At 51.9% G+C, this 15,814-nt stretch overlaps 1 protein-coding gene across 1 annotated transcript; it reads left to right on the top strand.

Annotated features, from left to right (window-relative positions):
* The first annotated feature begins 6 nt into the window (after positions 1-6).
* LOC139235292 (class I histocompatibility antigen, Gogo-B*0101 alpha chain-like) lies at positions 7-15,425 on the top strand. Its single transcript, XM_070866434.1, has 4 exons — positions 7-307; positions 4,342-4,479; positions 10,390-10,471; positions 14,437-15,425. The coding sequence occupies exons 1-4, from the start codon at positions 28-30 to the stop codon at positions 14,450-14,452; spliced, it is 516 nt and encodes a 171-aa protein (XP_070722535.1). The 5' UTR covers positions 7-27; the 3' UTR covers positions 14,453-15,425.
* The last annotated feature ends 389 nt before the right edge of the window (positions 15,426-15,814 follow it).

Here is a 15,814-nt window from a genome sequence, read left to right as displayed (position 1 = left end):
CCCGAAGATACGCACGGCGAAGGTGGAATGGCCGGAGGGTTCCCGCGACGACGGAATGACCACCCTTGCCTGCTTCGTGTCTGGGTTCTACCCGGGGACCTGTACCTGGGCTGGAGGGCCCCGGCCGGAGAGGTCACGGACACAACCACCACCTTCCCCGTGACCCCCGACGGCCAGGGGACCTTCCGGGCGGTCAGCCAGCTCTCCGTCCCCTCGTCCGCCTGGGACAGTGGCCACAACTACTCCTGCGTGGTGGGTCACCAGTCCTGGCCGGGGCTGGTCGAGGGTCAGCTGAGAAAGGAGTCAGGTAAAGGAGCTCCCGTTCCCCCCGCTGAGGGAGTGCTGCCTCTCGCCCCCTCCCCTCAACCCGTACACCCCTCCCTATCCCTGTAACCCCCTCCCCCCTACACCCCTCCCTATCCCTGTAAACCCCTCCCCCTACACACCTCCCTATCCCTGTAACCCCCTCCCCCCTACAACCCTCCCTATCCCTGTAACCCCCTCCCCCCTACACCCCTCCCTATCCCTGTAAACCCCTCCCCCCTACACACCACCTATCCCTGTAAACCCCTCCCCCCTACACACCTCCCTATCCCTGTAACTCCTCCCCCTTACACCCCTCCCTATCCCTGTAACCCCCTCCCCCTACACCCCTCCCTATCCCTGTAAACCCCTCCCCCCTACACCCCTCCCTATCCCTGTAACCCCCTCCCCCTACACCCCTCCCTATCCCTGTAAACCCCTCCCCCCTACACCCCTCCCTAGCCCTGTAACCCCCTCCCCCTACACCCCTCCCTATCCCTGTAAACCCCTCCCCCTACAACCCTCCCTATCCCTGTAACCCCCTTGCCCTACACTCCTCCCTATCCCTGTAACCCCCTCCCCCCTACACCCCTCCCTATCCCTGTAACCCCCTTCTCCCTACACCCCTCCCTATCCCTGTAACTCCCTATCTCTGTAACCCCCTCCCCCCCTACACCTCTCCGTATCTCTGTAACCCCTCCAGCCCCTACACCTCTCCCTATCTCTGTAACCCCCTCCCTCCTAAACCCCTCCCTATCCCTGTAATCCCTTCCCCCCTACACCCCTCCCTATCTTTATAATCCCCTCCCCCACTACACCCCTCCCTAACCCTGTAACCCCCTCCCCCCTACACCCCTCCCTATCTCTGTAACCCCCTCCCCCCCTACACCCCTCCCTATCTCTGTAACCCCCTCCCCCCCTACACCCCTCCCTATCTCTGTAACCTCCAGCCCCACAACCCCCCGAGATGTCTACACTCCTCTAATTCTGCCCCCCTGACCATCCCTGATTATAATCGCTCCACCATCGGTGGCCGTGCCTTCTGTTGCCTGGGCCCCAAGCTCTGGAACTCCCTCCCTTAACCTCTCTACCTCTCTTTGTTCCTACAAGACGCTCCTTATAACCCACCTCTTTGACCCAGCTTTTGGTCACCTGTCCCTAATTTCTATTGCTGTGACTCCGTGCCAAATTTATTTATCGCGTAACGCTCCTGTGAAGCACCTTGGGACGTTTCACTACGTTAACGGCGCTATATAAACGCAATTTGTTGTTGTCTCCTCAACCCAACCTGCGAAAATGCCCTGTAAACATTTCTCCTTCTCGTATTTCTCCAATTCCCTCGTCAACGTTACTCTTCAGTCCGTTCCTAGCGCCCTTTCAGGCCGCGCGTTCCTGATCACAACAACTCGCTGTGTAAAGAATCGTTTCCTTCTATTGCCACAAGTTCTTTCGCCGATTATCGTCAATCTGTGACCCTCTGGTTCCCGACCCTCCCGCCAGTGGGAACAGTTGCTCTCTGTCTCCTCTGTCCAGATCCCTCATCATTCTGAACACCTCGATTAAATCTCCCCTTAACCTTCTCTGCTCCACGGAGACCCAGCCCCAGCCTCTCCAGTCTCTCCCCGTCACTGAGGTCCCACATCCCCGGGACCATTCTGGCCAATCTCCCTCTGCACCTTCTCCAAGGCCTTCACATCCTCTCTAAAGTGCGGTGCCTAGAATTGGACACAATACTCCAGTTGGGGCCCAGCCAGTGTTGTATAAAGGTCCCTCATAACTCCCTCCCTTTTGTGCTCTGTGCCTCTACTTATGAAGACCAGGATCCCATTAGCTTTAACTGCTTTCCTAACCTGCCCTCCACCTCCAACGATCTGTGCCCGTATACCCCCAGGTCTCTCTGTTCATGTACCCCCTTTAGCATTGTACCCTTGAGCTTATATCGCCTCTCTTTGTTCGTACGACCGAAATGCATCACTTTGCACGTTTCTGCGTTAAGTTCCATCTGCCACGTGTCCGCCCGTTCCACAAGTCCTGAAGTCCGCTACTATCAGTCAACATGGAGTTATGGAAAGAAAATCACGTCTGACAAACCCACTGGAGTTTTTTGAGGATGTACCTGATAGAGTAGATAAGGGAGAACCAGTGGATGTCGTGTATTTGGATTTTCAGAAGGCCTTTGACAAAGTCCCACATAAGAGGTTAGTGTGCAAAATTAAAGCACGTAGGATTGTGGGTAATGTATTGGCATGGATTGAGAATTGGTTAACTGACAGGAAACAGAGAGTAGGGATAAACGGGTCTTTTTCAGGGTGGCGGGCAGTGACTAGTGGGGTACCACAGGGATCAGTGCTGGGGCCCCAGCTATTCACAATATATATAAATGATTTGGATGAGGGAACCAAATGTAATATTTCCAAGTTTGCTGACGACACAAAACGAGGTGGGATTGTGAGTTGTGAGGAGGATGCAATGACGCTGCAAGGCGATTTAGATCAGTTGAGTGAGTGGGCAAACACATGGCAGATGCAGTGTAACGTGGATAAATGTGAAGTTATCCACTTTGGTAGGGAAAAGCATAAGGACAAAGTGTTATTGAAATGGTGATGGCTCGGGAAGTGTGGATGTACAGAGGGACCTGGGTGTCCTTGTACACCAGTCAGTGAAAGCAAACCTGCAGGTGCAGCAAGCAGTTAGGGGCAAATGGTATGTTGGCCTTCATTGCAAGAGGGTTTGAGTACAGGAGCAAGAATGTGTTACTACAGTTACACAGGGCCTTGGTGAGACCGCACCTGGAGTATTGTGTACAGTTTTGGTCTCCTTACCTAAGGAAGGATATACTTGCCACAGAGGGAGTGCAGCGAAGGTTCACCAGACTGATTCCTGGGATGGCAGGACTGTGGTATGAGGAGAGATTGGGTCGACTGGGCCTGTATTCACTGGAGTTTAGAAGAATGAGAGGGGATCCCATTGAAACGTATAAAATTCTGACGGGGTTGGACAGACTGGATGTGGGGAGGATGTTTCCCCGGGACTGGGAAGTCTAGAACAAGGGGTCACACAGTCTCAGGATATGGGGTAGGAAATTTAGGACCGAGATGGGGAGAAATGTTTTCACTCCGAGGGAGGTGAACCTGTGGAATTCTCTACCACAGAAGGCTGTGGAGGCCAAGTCACTGAATATATTTAAGAGGGAGATGGATAGATTTCTAGACACAAAAGGCATCAAGGGATATGGGGAGACAGCGGGAATATGGTGTTGAGAGAGAGGATCAGCCATGATCATATTAAATGGCGGTGCAGGCTCGAGGGGCCGAATGGCCTACTCCTGCTCCTATTGTCTATGTTTCCTCCTCACTGTTTACTATATTTCTGAGTTTCGGGTCATCTGCAAATGTTGGAATGATGCCCTGTCTACCCAGGTCCAGGTCATTAATATATATCAGGAAGAGCAGTGGTTCTAACACCGACCTCTGCGGGAGATCACTGTATACCTTCCTCCAGTCCGATAAACACCCGTTCACCACTACTCTCTGCTCTCTGTCCCTTCGCCAATCATGTACCCACACTGCCAATGTCCCTTAAACCCCCACGGGCTTCAATTTTGCTTTTTGCCTTTGCCTTTTGAAAGTCTATGTATATGACATCTACCGCACTGCCCTCATCGATCCTCCCCGTAAGTACGGACACGATCCCTGGGACAGTCGGGCTCGTTATGGGCTTCTGAAGATTTTTGTCGTCCTATTTTCAGCATCTTTCCGCACTGACCAACATCGCCCCCTGGGGGGTGGGGGGAGGGGGGTTGGCTATGTGCTGCTGAGGTGAATGTTCCTCCCACCCACGCCTCTGAATTGGGGGCGGGGGTGGGGTGGGCGATGCGTCCCACCATCTCCGCCACCCCACCACGGTTGAACAGCTCCCCACTCTGTGGCTGAAGATAACCCAGGGCGGATTGCCGAGAGCGAAGGTAATTTCGGTACGAGGAACAGGCTGAGCTCTCAAACCCTCTGCTTTCCCCCCTCGCTCCTCCCCCCCGCACAGGGTCTTGGATACTCATCAACGGTCATGGGGTCTCGGCCTGGCACTGGATTCTCTACGCAGTCTGCGGGCTACTCGTCTACACTGTCATCATCCTCTGCGTCTCCCACGGCATCAGGACCTGCAGGCAGAAGAGAACAGGTACGTGCACAAGGTGGTGGGGAGGTGGGGGGATTGGTTAACGGGTGTAAGGTGTGTATTTGTTTTATACTCTACCCTAATCCATAGACCTCGGAACTTATAGTGGGAGAAGGACAACCTGTGGCACAAAATTTAGGCTTAACCCAGTGTCCGTTTTATCACGCAACAAAAAATGACTAAAAACTACAGGACTAGACTTCTGAGAGAAATTGACTGAAGACATACAATCACCATTCCTGGCTGTAGTTATTGTAGGTTTGTGGTTGTTGATTCTGTGTGCGGTTGATTCTTCTTCTGTCCGTTCTCTGCAGTGCAGTTCCTACTGTGTACGTTCTGTTTCTCTGTCTTTGTCTTCTTGTGTTCGTTAGACACCTCAAGTCGCTGGAGGAATACCACCAACGATGCCTCCGCAAGATCCTGCAAATCCCCTGGGAGGACAGACGCACCAACGTTAGCGTCCTCGACCAGGCCAACATCGAAGCACTGACCACACACTCGACCAGCTCCACTGGGCATGCCACATTGTCCGTATGCCCCGACACGATACTCCCAAAGCAAGCGCTCTACTCGGAACTCCTTCACGGCAAACGAGCCAAAGGTGGGCAGAGGAAACGTTACAAGGGACCACCCTCAAAGCCTCCCTGATAAAGTGCAACATCCCCACCGACACCTGGGTGCCCCTGGTGAAAGACCAGTCCGCCCTAAGTGGAGGAAGTGCATCTGGGAGGGCGCTGAGCACCTCGAGTCTCGTCGCCGAGAGCGTGCAGAAAGCAAGCGCAGGCAGCGGAAGGAGCGTGCGGCAAACCAGTCCCACCCTCTCCTTCCCTCAACCACTGTCTGTCCCACCTGTGACAGGGACTGTGGCTCTCGTATTGGACTGTTCAGTCACCTGAGGACTCACTTTTAGAGTGGAAGCAAGTCTTCCTCGATTCCGAGGGACTGCCTATGATGATAATTATATCCATCGTATGAATAATTTTCCTGCTGGGCCAGGTTCCGATGAATGCATCTGGATTGCTGTGTTGATTTGTGTAACTGGCTGTGGAGAGTTTAAATGGCTACTAATTTGCACATGGAGTCGACAGTGCAAAAGATAACTCCTTATCCTTAATGCCCCGTTATCCAAAAATGTGCATTTTGTAGGGTTCCTTTGTGCTCCTGATTTCTTGCAGACTTGTAGTCTCTGGAGTGACTTGTTTTACTGCCCCTATGGCCAACCAATGCCAGGACTCTGCTGAGAGACAGTATCAATGTCTTTGTCTGTACGCAAAACCACGTTTAGTCCTCGACCATAGAGATTGTTCTTAATGGGTGATGAGTCACCACTAGCCTCAGGCTGGTGCCTTTTCCCCCGCCCAGGTAGTCCACAAGTTTTTTTACTCGAAAACAGTTTAGTCGTGGCCTCTTCCTGTGCCTTGTTCCAAGAAAATAGGTACGTACCCTTACACGGGAATGGACCAGAGGAAATCGCCGTGCACTCTGGGAGCGATTACCGTCAGCTAATTACACCGAGCTGTCCTATTCCACGTGAAAGAAAGGAAGACTTGCATTTATATAGCGCCTTTCATGACCACCAGACGTCTCAAAGCACGTTACAGCCAATGAAGTGCTTTTTGGAGTGTAGTTACTGTTGCAACACAGCAGCCAATTCACGCACAGCAAGATCCCACACACAGCACCGTGATAATGAGTTAGATAGTCTGTTTTTTTGTTATGTTAATTGAGGGATAAATATTGGCCCCAGGACACCGGGGATAACTCCCCTGCTCTTCTTCCAAATAGTGCCATGGGAGCTTTTACATCCACCTGAGAGGGCAGATGGGGTTCGGTTTAACGTCTCATCCGAAAGACAGCCCCTCCGACAGTGCGGCACTCCCTCAGTACTGCCCCTCCGACAGTGCTGCAATCCCTCAGTGCTGGCCCTCCGACAGTGCAGCGCTCCCTCAGCACTGACCCTCTGACAGTGCGGCGCTCCCTCAGCACTGCCCCTCCGACAGTGCGGCACTCCCTCAGTACTGCCCCTCTGACAGTGCAGCACTCCCTCAGTACTGCACTGGGAGTGTCGGCCTAGATTTATGTGCTGAAGTCTCTGGAGTGAGACCTGAACCCACGACCTTCTGTGGTTGAGTGTCCTTCCCACTGAGCCACAGCTGACACTGTCAGACACAGAGAGTGACAGGTAGATTGGAGTCCAGGTACACAGGCAGACACACCACACCTGGAGTACTGCGTGCAGTTTTGGTTGCCATATTTACGAAAGGATATACTTGTTTTGGAGGCAGTTGAGAGAAGGTTCACTCGGTTGATTCCGGGGATGAGGGAGTTGACTTATGAGGAAAGGTTGAGGAGGTTGGGCCTCTACTCATTGGAATTCAGAAGAATGAGAGGTGATCTTATCGAAATGTATAAGATTATGAGGGGGCTTGACAAGGTGATGCAGAGAGGATGTTTCCACTGATGGGGGAGTTAAACTAATATGGCAGGGGGATGGGAACCTATGCAGGGAGACAGAGGGAAGTAGAATGGGGGCAGAAGTAAAAGATAGAAAGGAGAAATGTAAAAGTGGAGGGCAGAGAAATCTCAGGGCAAAAAGCAAAATGGGCCACATTACAGCAAAATACTAAAGGGGCAAAGTGTGTTCGAAAGACAAGCCTGAAGGCTCTGTGCCTCAATGCGAGGAGTATTCGGAATAAGGTCGACGAATTAACTGCGCAGACAGCAGTTAATGGATATGATGTAATTGGCATCACGGAGACATGGCTCCAGGGTGACCAAGGCTGGGAACTCAACATCCAGGGTACTCAACATTTAGGAAGGATAGACAGAAAGGAAAAGGAGGCGGGGTGGCATTGCTGGTTAAAGAGGAAATTAACACAATAGTAAGGAAGGACATTAGCTTGGATGATGTGGAATCGGTATGGGTGGAGCTACGGAATACCAAAGGGCAGAAAACGCTAGTGGGAGTTGTGTACAGACCACCAAACAGTAGTAGTGAGGTTGGGGACAGCATCAAACAAGAAATTAGGGATGTGTGCAATAAAGGTACAGCAGTTATCATGGGCGACTTCAATCTACATATAGATTGGGCTAACCAAACTGGTAGCAATACAGTGGAGGAGGATTTCCTGGAATGTATTAGGGATGGTTTTCTCGACCAATATGTCGAGGAACCAACTAGAGGGCTGGCCATCCTAGACTGGGTGATGTGTAATGAGAAAGGACTAATTAGCAATCTTGTGCGTGGCCCCTTGGGGAAGAGTGACCATAATATGGTAGAATTCTTTATTAGGATGGAGAGCAACACAGTTAATTCAGAAACTAGGGTCCTGAACTTAAGGAAAGATAACTTCGACGGTATGAGATGTGAATTGGCTAGAATAGACTGGCAAATGATACTTAAAGGGTTGACGGTGGATAGGCAATGGCAAACATTTAAAGATCACACGGATGAACTTCAACTATTGTACATCCCTGTCTGGAGTAAAAATACAACAGGGAAGGTGGCTCAACCGTGGCTAACAAGGGAAATTAAGGATAGTGTTAAATCCAAGGAAGAGGCATATAAATTGGCCAGAAAAAGCAGCAAACCTGAGGACTGGAAGAAATTTAGAATTCAGCAGAGGAGGAAAAAGAGTTTAATTCAGAGGGGAAAATAGAGTACCAGAAGACGTTTGCCAGGAACATAAAAACTGACTGCAAAAGCTTCTATAGATATGTGAAGAGAAAAAGGTTAGTGAAAACAAACGTAGGTCCCTTGCAGTCAGATTCAGGTGAATTTATAATGGGGAACAAAGAAATGGCAGACCAGCAGAACAAATACTTTGGTTCTGTCTTCACGAAGGAAGACACAAATAGCCTTCGGAAATACTAGGGGACCGAGGGTCTAGTGAGAAGGAGGAACTGAAGGATATCCTTATTAGGCAGGAAATTGTGTTAGGGAAATTGATGGGATTGAAGGGCGATAAATCCCCAGGGCCTGATAGTCTGCATCCCAGAGTACTTAAGGAAGTGGCCCGAGAAATAGTGGATGCATTGGTGGTCATTTTCCAACAGTTTATCGACCCTGGATCAGTTCCTATGGACTGGAGGGTAGCTAATGTAACACCACTTTTTATAAAGGAGGGAGAGAGAAAACGGGTAATTATAGACCAGTTAGTCTGACATCAGTAGTGGGGAAAATGTTGGAATCAATTATTAAAGATGAAATAGCAGCGCATTTGGAAAGCAGTGACAGGATTGGTCCAAGTCAGCATGGATTTATGAAGGAGAAATCATGCTTGACAAATCTTCTGGAATTTTTTGAGGATGTAACTAGTAGAGTGGACAAGGGAGAACCAGTGGATGTGGTATATTTGGACTTTTGACAAGGTCCCACACAAGAGATTGGTGTGCAAAATTAAAGCACATGGTATTGGGGGTAATGTACTGACGTAGATAGAGAACTGGTTCGCAGACAGCAAGCAAAGAGTCGGGATAAACGGATCCTTTTCAGAATGGCAGGCAGTGACTAGTGGAGTGCCGCAGGGTTCAGTGCTGGGACCCCAGCTATTTACAATATACATTAACGATTTAGACGAAGGAATTGAGTGTAATATCTCCAATTTTGCATATGACACTAAGCTGGGTGACGGTGTGAGCTGTGAGGAGGATGCTAAGAGACTGCAGGGTGACTTGGACAAGTTAGGTGAGTGGGCAAATGTATGGCAGATGCAGTATAATGTAGATAAATGTGAGGTTATCCACTTTGGGGGCAAAAACGCGAAGACAGAATATTATCTCAATGGCGGCAGATTAGGAAAAGGGGAGGTGCCACGAGACCTGGGTGTCATGGTTCATCAGTCATTGAAAGTTGGCATGCAGGTACAGCAGGCGGTGAAGAAGGCAAATGGTATTTTGGCCTTCATAGCGAGAGGATTTAAGTAGAGGAGCAGGGAGGTCTTACTGCAGTTGTTCAGGGCCTTGGTGAGGCCTCACCTGAATATTGTGTTCAGTTTTGGTCTCCTAATCTGAGGAAGGATGTTCTTGTTATTGAGGGAGTGCAGCGAAGGTTCACCAGACTGATTCCCGGGATGGCTGGACTGACATATGAGGAGAGACTGGATCAACTGGGCCTGTATTCACTGGAGTTTAAAAGGATGAGAGGGGATCTCATAGAAACATATAAAATTCTGACGGGATTGGACAGGTTAGATGCAGGAAGAATGTTCCCGATGTTGGGGAAGTCCAGATCCAGGGGACACAGTCTAAGGATAAGGATTAAGCCACATAGGACTGAGATGAGGAGAAACTTCTTCACTCAGAGAGTTGTTAACCTGTGGAGTTCTCTACCGCAGAGAGTTGTTGAGGCCAGTTCATTAGATATATTCAAAAGGGAGTTAGATGTGGCCCTTACGGCTAAAGGGATCAAGGGGTATGGAGAGAAAGCAGGAAAGGGTTAATGAAGGAATGATCAGCCATGATCACATTGAATGGTGGTGCAGGCTCGAAGGGCTGAATGGCCTACTCCTGCACCTATTTTCTACATTTCTACTTGAACTAGGGGGCATAATCTTAGAATAAGGGGCTGAGATGAGGAGGAATTTCTTCTCTCAGAGGGTTGTAAATCTGTGGAATTCTCTGCCCCAGAGAGCTGTGGAAGCTGGGTCATTGAATATATTTAAGGCGGAGATAGACAGATTTTTGAGCGATAAGGGAGTGAAGGGTTATGGGGAGCGGGCGGGGAAGTGGAGCTGAGTCCATGATCGGATCAGCCATGATCGTATTAAATGGCGGAGCAGGCTCGAGGGGCCGAATGGCCGACTCCTGCTCCCATTTCTGATGTTCGTATGATCGGAGCCCAGGCAGACAGATAGGTGGATCAAGGCCATTTTAGTGTGAGGCTGATTTATTTCACCCTTTCTCTTCCTGCAGGCATTTACCGGAAGCAGAGAGACAGCCTTTGGCAACAGAGGGGTCTTGAAATGGACACCATCCCATGTCTGGACGAGAAAAGGTAGGTTAGTGATTTAATATCCAGCTCACCCCCAACAGGAGAGGAGGGAGCCAATAATCATCATCATAGACAGTCCCTCGGAGTCGAGGAAGACTTGCTTCCACTCTAAAAGTGAGTTCTCAGGTGGCTGAACAGTCCAATACAAGCACCACAGTCCCTGTCACAGGTGGGACAGACAGTGGTTGAGGGAAGGGGAGGGTGGGACTGGTTTGCCGCACGCTCCTTCCGCTGCCTGCGCTTGCTTTCTGCGCGCTCTCGGCGACGAGACTCGAGGTGCTCAGCGCCCTCCCGGATGCACTTCCTCCACTTTGGCCGGGACTGGTCTTTGGGCCGGGGACTCCCGGGTGTCGGTGGGGATGTTGCACTTTATCAGGGAGGCTTTGAAGGTGTCCCTTGTAACGTTTCCTCTGCCCACCTTTGGCTCGCTTGCCGTGAAGGAGTTCCGAGTGGAGCGTTGCTTTGGGAGTCTCGTGTCTGGGGGCCATGCGGACAATGTGGCCCTGCCCAGCGGAGCTGGTCGAGTGTGTGGTCAGTGCTTCGATGCTGGGGATGTTGGGCCTGGTCCACGTCGAGGACGAGGTTTTAAGGAGCGTCTTGAAGGAGGAGAGAGAGGTAGAGAGGCGGAGAGGTTTAGGGAGGGAGTTCCAGAGCTTGGGGCCCAGGCAACAGAAGGCACAGCCAGCGATGGTGGAGCGATTATAATCAGGGATGGTCAGGAGGGCAGAATGAGAGGAGTGCAGGCATCTCAGTGGGGTTATGGAGCTGGAGGGGTTACAGAGATATGGAGGGGCCATGGAGGGATTTGTAAACAAGGATGCGAATTTTGAAATCGAGGCGTTGCTTAACCGGGAGCCAAAGTAGGTCAGCGAGCACAGGGGGTGATGGGTGAGTGGGACTTGGTGCGAGTTAGGACACGGGGGCAGCGAGCACAGGGGGTGATGGGTGAGCGGGATTCGGTGCGAGTTAGGACACGGGGCAGTGAGCACAGGGGGTGATGAGTGAGTGGGACTTGGTGCGAGTTAGGACACGGGGGCAGCGAGCACAGGGGGTGATGGGTGAGCGGGATTCGGTGCGAGTTAGGACACGGGGCAGTGAGCACAGGGGGTGATGAGTGAGTGGGACTGGGTGCGAGTTAGGACACGGGGCAGTGAGCACAGGGGGTGATGAGTGAGTGGGACTGGGTGCGAGTTAAGACACGGGGCAGTGAGCACAGGGGGTGGTGAGTGAGTGGGACTGGGTGCGAGTTAGGACATGGGGCAGCGAGCACAGGGGGTGATGGCTGAGCGGGACTTGATGCGAGTTAGGACACAGGGCAGTCAGCACAGGGGGTGATGGGTGAGTGGGACTCGGTGCGAGTTAGGACACGGGGCAGTGAGCACAGGGGGTGATGAGTGAGTGGGACTGGGTGTGAGTTAGGACATGGGGCAGCGAGCACAGGGGATGATGGCTGAGCGGGACTTGGTGCGAGTTAGGACACGGGGCAGCGAGCAAAGGGGATGATGGGTGAGTGGGACTGGGTGCGAGTTAGGACACGGGGCAGTGAGCACAGGGGGTGATGGGTGAGTGGGACTGGGTGCGAGTTAGGACACGGGGCAGTGAGCACAGGGGGTGATGGGTGAGTGGGACTCGGTGCGAGTTAGGACACGGGGCAGTGAGCACAGGGGGTGATGGGTGAGTGGGACTCGGTGCGAGTTAGGACACGGGGGCAGTGAGCACAGGGGGTGATGGGTGAGCGGGACTGGGTGCGAGTTAGGACACGGGGACAGCCGAGTTTTGAATCACCTCGAGTTTACGTCGGGTAGAATGTGGGAGGCCGGCCAGGAGTGCGTTGGAATAGTCAAGTCTGGAGGTAACAAAGGCACGGGTGAGGGTTTCAGCAGCGGATGAGCTGAGGCAGGGGGCGGGGACGGGCGACGTTACGGAGGGGGAAATAGGCGGGTCTTAGTTCGGCTATGGATACGTGGTCAGAAGCTCATTTCGCGGTCAGATATCACGCCTGGGTTGGGAACAGTCTGGTTCAGCAGCAGATTGATGCTAGGGAGAGGGAGGGAGTCGGTGGCTGAGGAACGCAGTTTGTGGTGGGAACCGAAGACAATGGCTTCGGCCTTCCCGATATTCAGTTGGAGAAAAGTTCTGCCCCTCCGGTACTGGATGTCGGACAAGCCGTCTGACAATTTAGAGACCGCAGAGCGCGTGTCCGCGCGCATGCTCACGGGTTTCTGGGAGCGACGCTCTCTGTGGTCTGGGGGAGTCCGTATTCCACGTGTAGGTTGAGTGTGCGAGGTTGCAGCCCCTCTTTCAATATCTGAAGGGGCTGCTCCTCAAATTCTGCCTGCACCTCCGTCCCTCGCTCCTGATCTTTGGGCACCCTGTGCGGAGGGCCTCCTCGTGGGCCTGCTCCTGGGGGTCGAGGGGGTCGTTCAGCCCGACTGCCCGCCTCTCTTCCGCGGTTACATCCGAGCCAGGGTGTCCCTGGAGATGGAGCAGGCGGTGTCCACCGGTACGCTCGCGGCCTTCCGCCAGAGGTAGGCGCCGGAGGGACTGGAGTGCATCATCAACCCCGGCACCCAAATTTTAATTAGATCTAAATTTCCGTGAAAGTTTTTTGGGGAAATTTGAGGTTTCGAGTGCCCTTACCAAAGGCGGACACTTGATTTAAAGTTCTGCTTCAAATAGTTGTAGAACTGTTGCACTGTGGGTGGTTAACCCAGTCACCTGACATTCGCAATAAAACCCCAGCTCACGTGTGAGGAGGACACAGAAAATCTGCGAAAGGACATACACAGGCTAAGTGAGTGGGCAAAAATTTGGCAGATGGAGTATAATGTTGGAAAGTGTGAGGTCATGCACTGTGGCAGAAAAAAATCAAAGTTATTATTTAAATGGAGAAAGATTGCAAAGTGCCGCAGTACAGCGGGACCTGGGGGTTCCTTGTGCATCAAACACAAAAGGTTAGTCTGCAGGTACAGCAAGTGATCAGGAAGGCCAATGGTATCTTGGCCTTTATTGCAAAGGGGATGGAGTATAAAAGCAGGGAAGTCTTGCTCCAGTTATACAGGGTATTGGTGAGGCCACACCTGGAGTACTGCGTGCAGTTTTGCTCTCCGTATTTTCAAAAGGATATACTTTGCTTTGGAGGCAGTTCAGAGAAGGTTCACTCGGTTGATTCCGGGGATGAGGGAGTTGACTTATGAGGAAAGGTTGAGTAGGTTGGGCCTCTACTCATTGCAATTCAGAAGAATGAGAGGTGATCTTATCGAAACGTATCAGATTATGAGGGGGCTCGACAAGGTGGATGCAGAGAGGATGTTTCCACTGATGGGGGAGACTAGAACTAGGGGGCATGGTCTCAGAATAAGGGGCCGCCCATTTAAAACTGAGATGAGTCGGCCATTCGGCCCCTCGAGCCTGCTCCGCCATTCAATAAGATCATGGCTGATCCGATCATGGACTCAGCTCCACTTCCCCGCCCGCTCCCCATAACCCTTCACTCCCTTATCGCTCAAAAATCTGTCTATCTCCACCTTAAACATATTCAATGACCCAGCCTCCACAGCTCTCTGGGGCAGAGAATTCCACAGATTTACAACCCTCTGAGAGAAGAAATTCCTCCTCATCTCAGTTTTAAATGGGCAGCCCCTTATTCTGAGACCATGCCCCCTAGTTCTAGTCTCCCCCATCAGTGGGAACATCCTCTCTGCATCCACCTTGTCAAGCCCCCTCATAATCTTACACGTTTCGATAAGATCACCTCTCATTCTTCTGAATTCCAATGAGTAGAGGCCCAACCTCCTCAACCTTTCCTCATAAGTCAACCCCCTCATCCCCGGAATCAACCGAGTGAACCTTCTCTGAACTGCCTCCAAAGCAAGTATATCCCTCCTTAAATACGGAGACACTTTGAGCAACACTTTTACCTGTCCGGGTCTCCAGCTGATTTCTAACCTCATTTCTTTTCATTTCAGTCAACAAGTCTCATGAAGTGTCAACAATGAAGGTTCAGTGATTCCCGGATTCCCATTGACTCCTCATTTGGAGACAGAGAATGCTTCAACAATCGACTGTGCAGACCATTAAACTGTCCTTGTAATGTAACTGACCCAGCCGAGGTCTAATTCACCCCCTCACCCTCACTCCCCACCTCACACCCTCACCCTCACCCTCACTCCCCACCCCCTCACCCCCATCTCCTCAACCTCACCCCCTCACCCCCTCCCCCCCACCCACTCACTCACCCACCCCCTCACCCACTCTCTCACCCACCCAATCCAACAACTAACCCAGTGCCAATGCCAAATGTTATGCCAGCTGTCTCACCACAGTGCCGGCCATGTCTCAGTGGGCAGCACTCTCTCTCTCTCTCTCTCGCTCGCAGTCAGAAGGTCGTGGGTTCAAGTCCCACTCCAGGAACTTGAGCACAAAAATCCAGGCCGACACTCCCAGTGCAGTGCTGAGGGAGTGCCGCACTGTCGGAGGGGCAGTACTGAGGGAGGGCTGCACTGTCGGAGGGGCAGTACTGAGGGAGCGCCGCACTGTCGGAGGGGCCGTCTTTCGGATGAGACGTTAAACCGAGGCCCCGTCTGCTCTCTCGGGCGGACGTAATAGATCCCAGGGCACTATTTGGAAGAAGAGCAGGGGGAGTTATCCCCGGGGTCCTGGGGCCAATGTTTATCCCTCAATCAACATGACAAAAAACAGATTATCTGGGTCATTATCACATCGCTGTGTGTGGGAGCTTGCTGTGCGCAAATTGGCGTTTCCCACACATTACAACAGTGACCACACTCCAAAAGTACTTGATTGGCTGTAAAGCGCTTTGGGACGTCCGGTGGTGGTGAAAGGCGCTATATAAATGCAAGTCTGTCTTTCTAACCTCCTTTCTAAGATCTGTTCCCGTCATTAACAATCTGTGCACTATTCCTGTAACTGGTAATCCATTAAACTCCTTCCTGCTGCCGGTGTGTCTACGATCTATTAGTTATACCCTCTGCACCCCACCAGAACCAGCTCTCGCCTGACTTTATCGAACTCTCCGATTAACGTGGCAGGGGCAGCGTGGATACGGGATTGGCTGAGTGACCGGAAACGGAGAGTAGGGGTGAACGGTTGTTTCTCGGACTGGAGGAAGGTGTACAGTGGTGTTCCCCAGGGGTCAGTACTGGGACCACTGCCTTTTCCTGAGATACATTAATGACTTGGCCTTGGGTGTACAGGGCACAATTTCAACATGTGCGGATGACACAAAACTTGGAAGTGTAGTGAACAGTGAGGAGGGCAGGGGATCGACTTCAACAAGACACAGACAGGCTGCTGGGACGGGCGGACTCGTGGCAGGTGGAATTT

Source organism: Pristiophorus japonicus, chromosome 23, assembly GCF_044704955.1.
Source record: "Pristiophorus japonicus isolate sPriJap1 chromosome 23, sPriJap1.hap1, whole genome shotgun sequence".
Lineage (NCBI taxonomy): Eukaryota > Metazoa > Chordata > Chondrichthyes > Pristiophoridae > Pristiophorus > Pristiophorus japonicus.
This window is presented reverse-complemented; position numbering and strand designations above follow the sequence as displayed.

Coding starts and splice junctions, on each gene's coding strand:
- LOC139235292 (XM_070866434.1), top strand. CDS start 28: ATGGCCGGAGGGTTCCCGCGACGACGGAATGACCACCCTTGCCTGCTT. Junction 308..4,341: donor TCAGCTGAGAAAGGAGTCAG/GTAAAGGAGCTC, acceptor CCCCCCGCACAG/GGTCTTGGATACTCATCAAC. Junction 4,480..10,389: donor CTGCAGGCAGAAGAGAACAG/GTACGTGCACAA, acceptor CTCTTCCTGCAG/GCATTTACCGGAAGCAGAGA.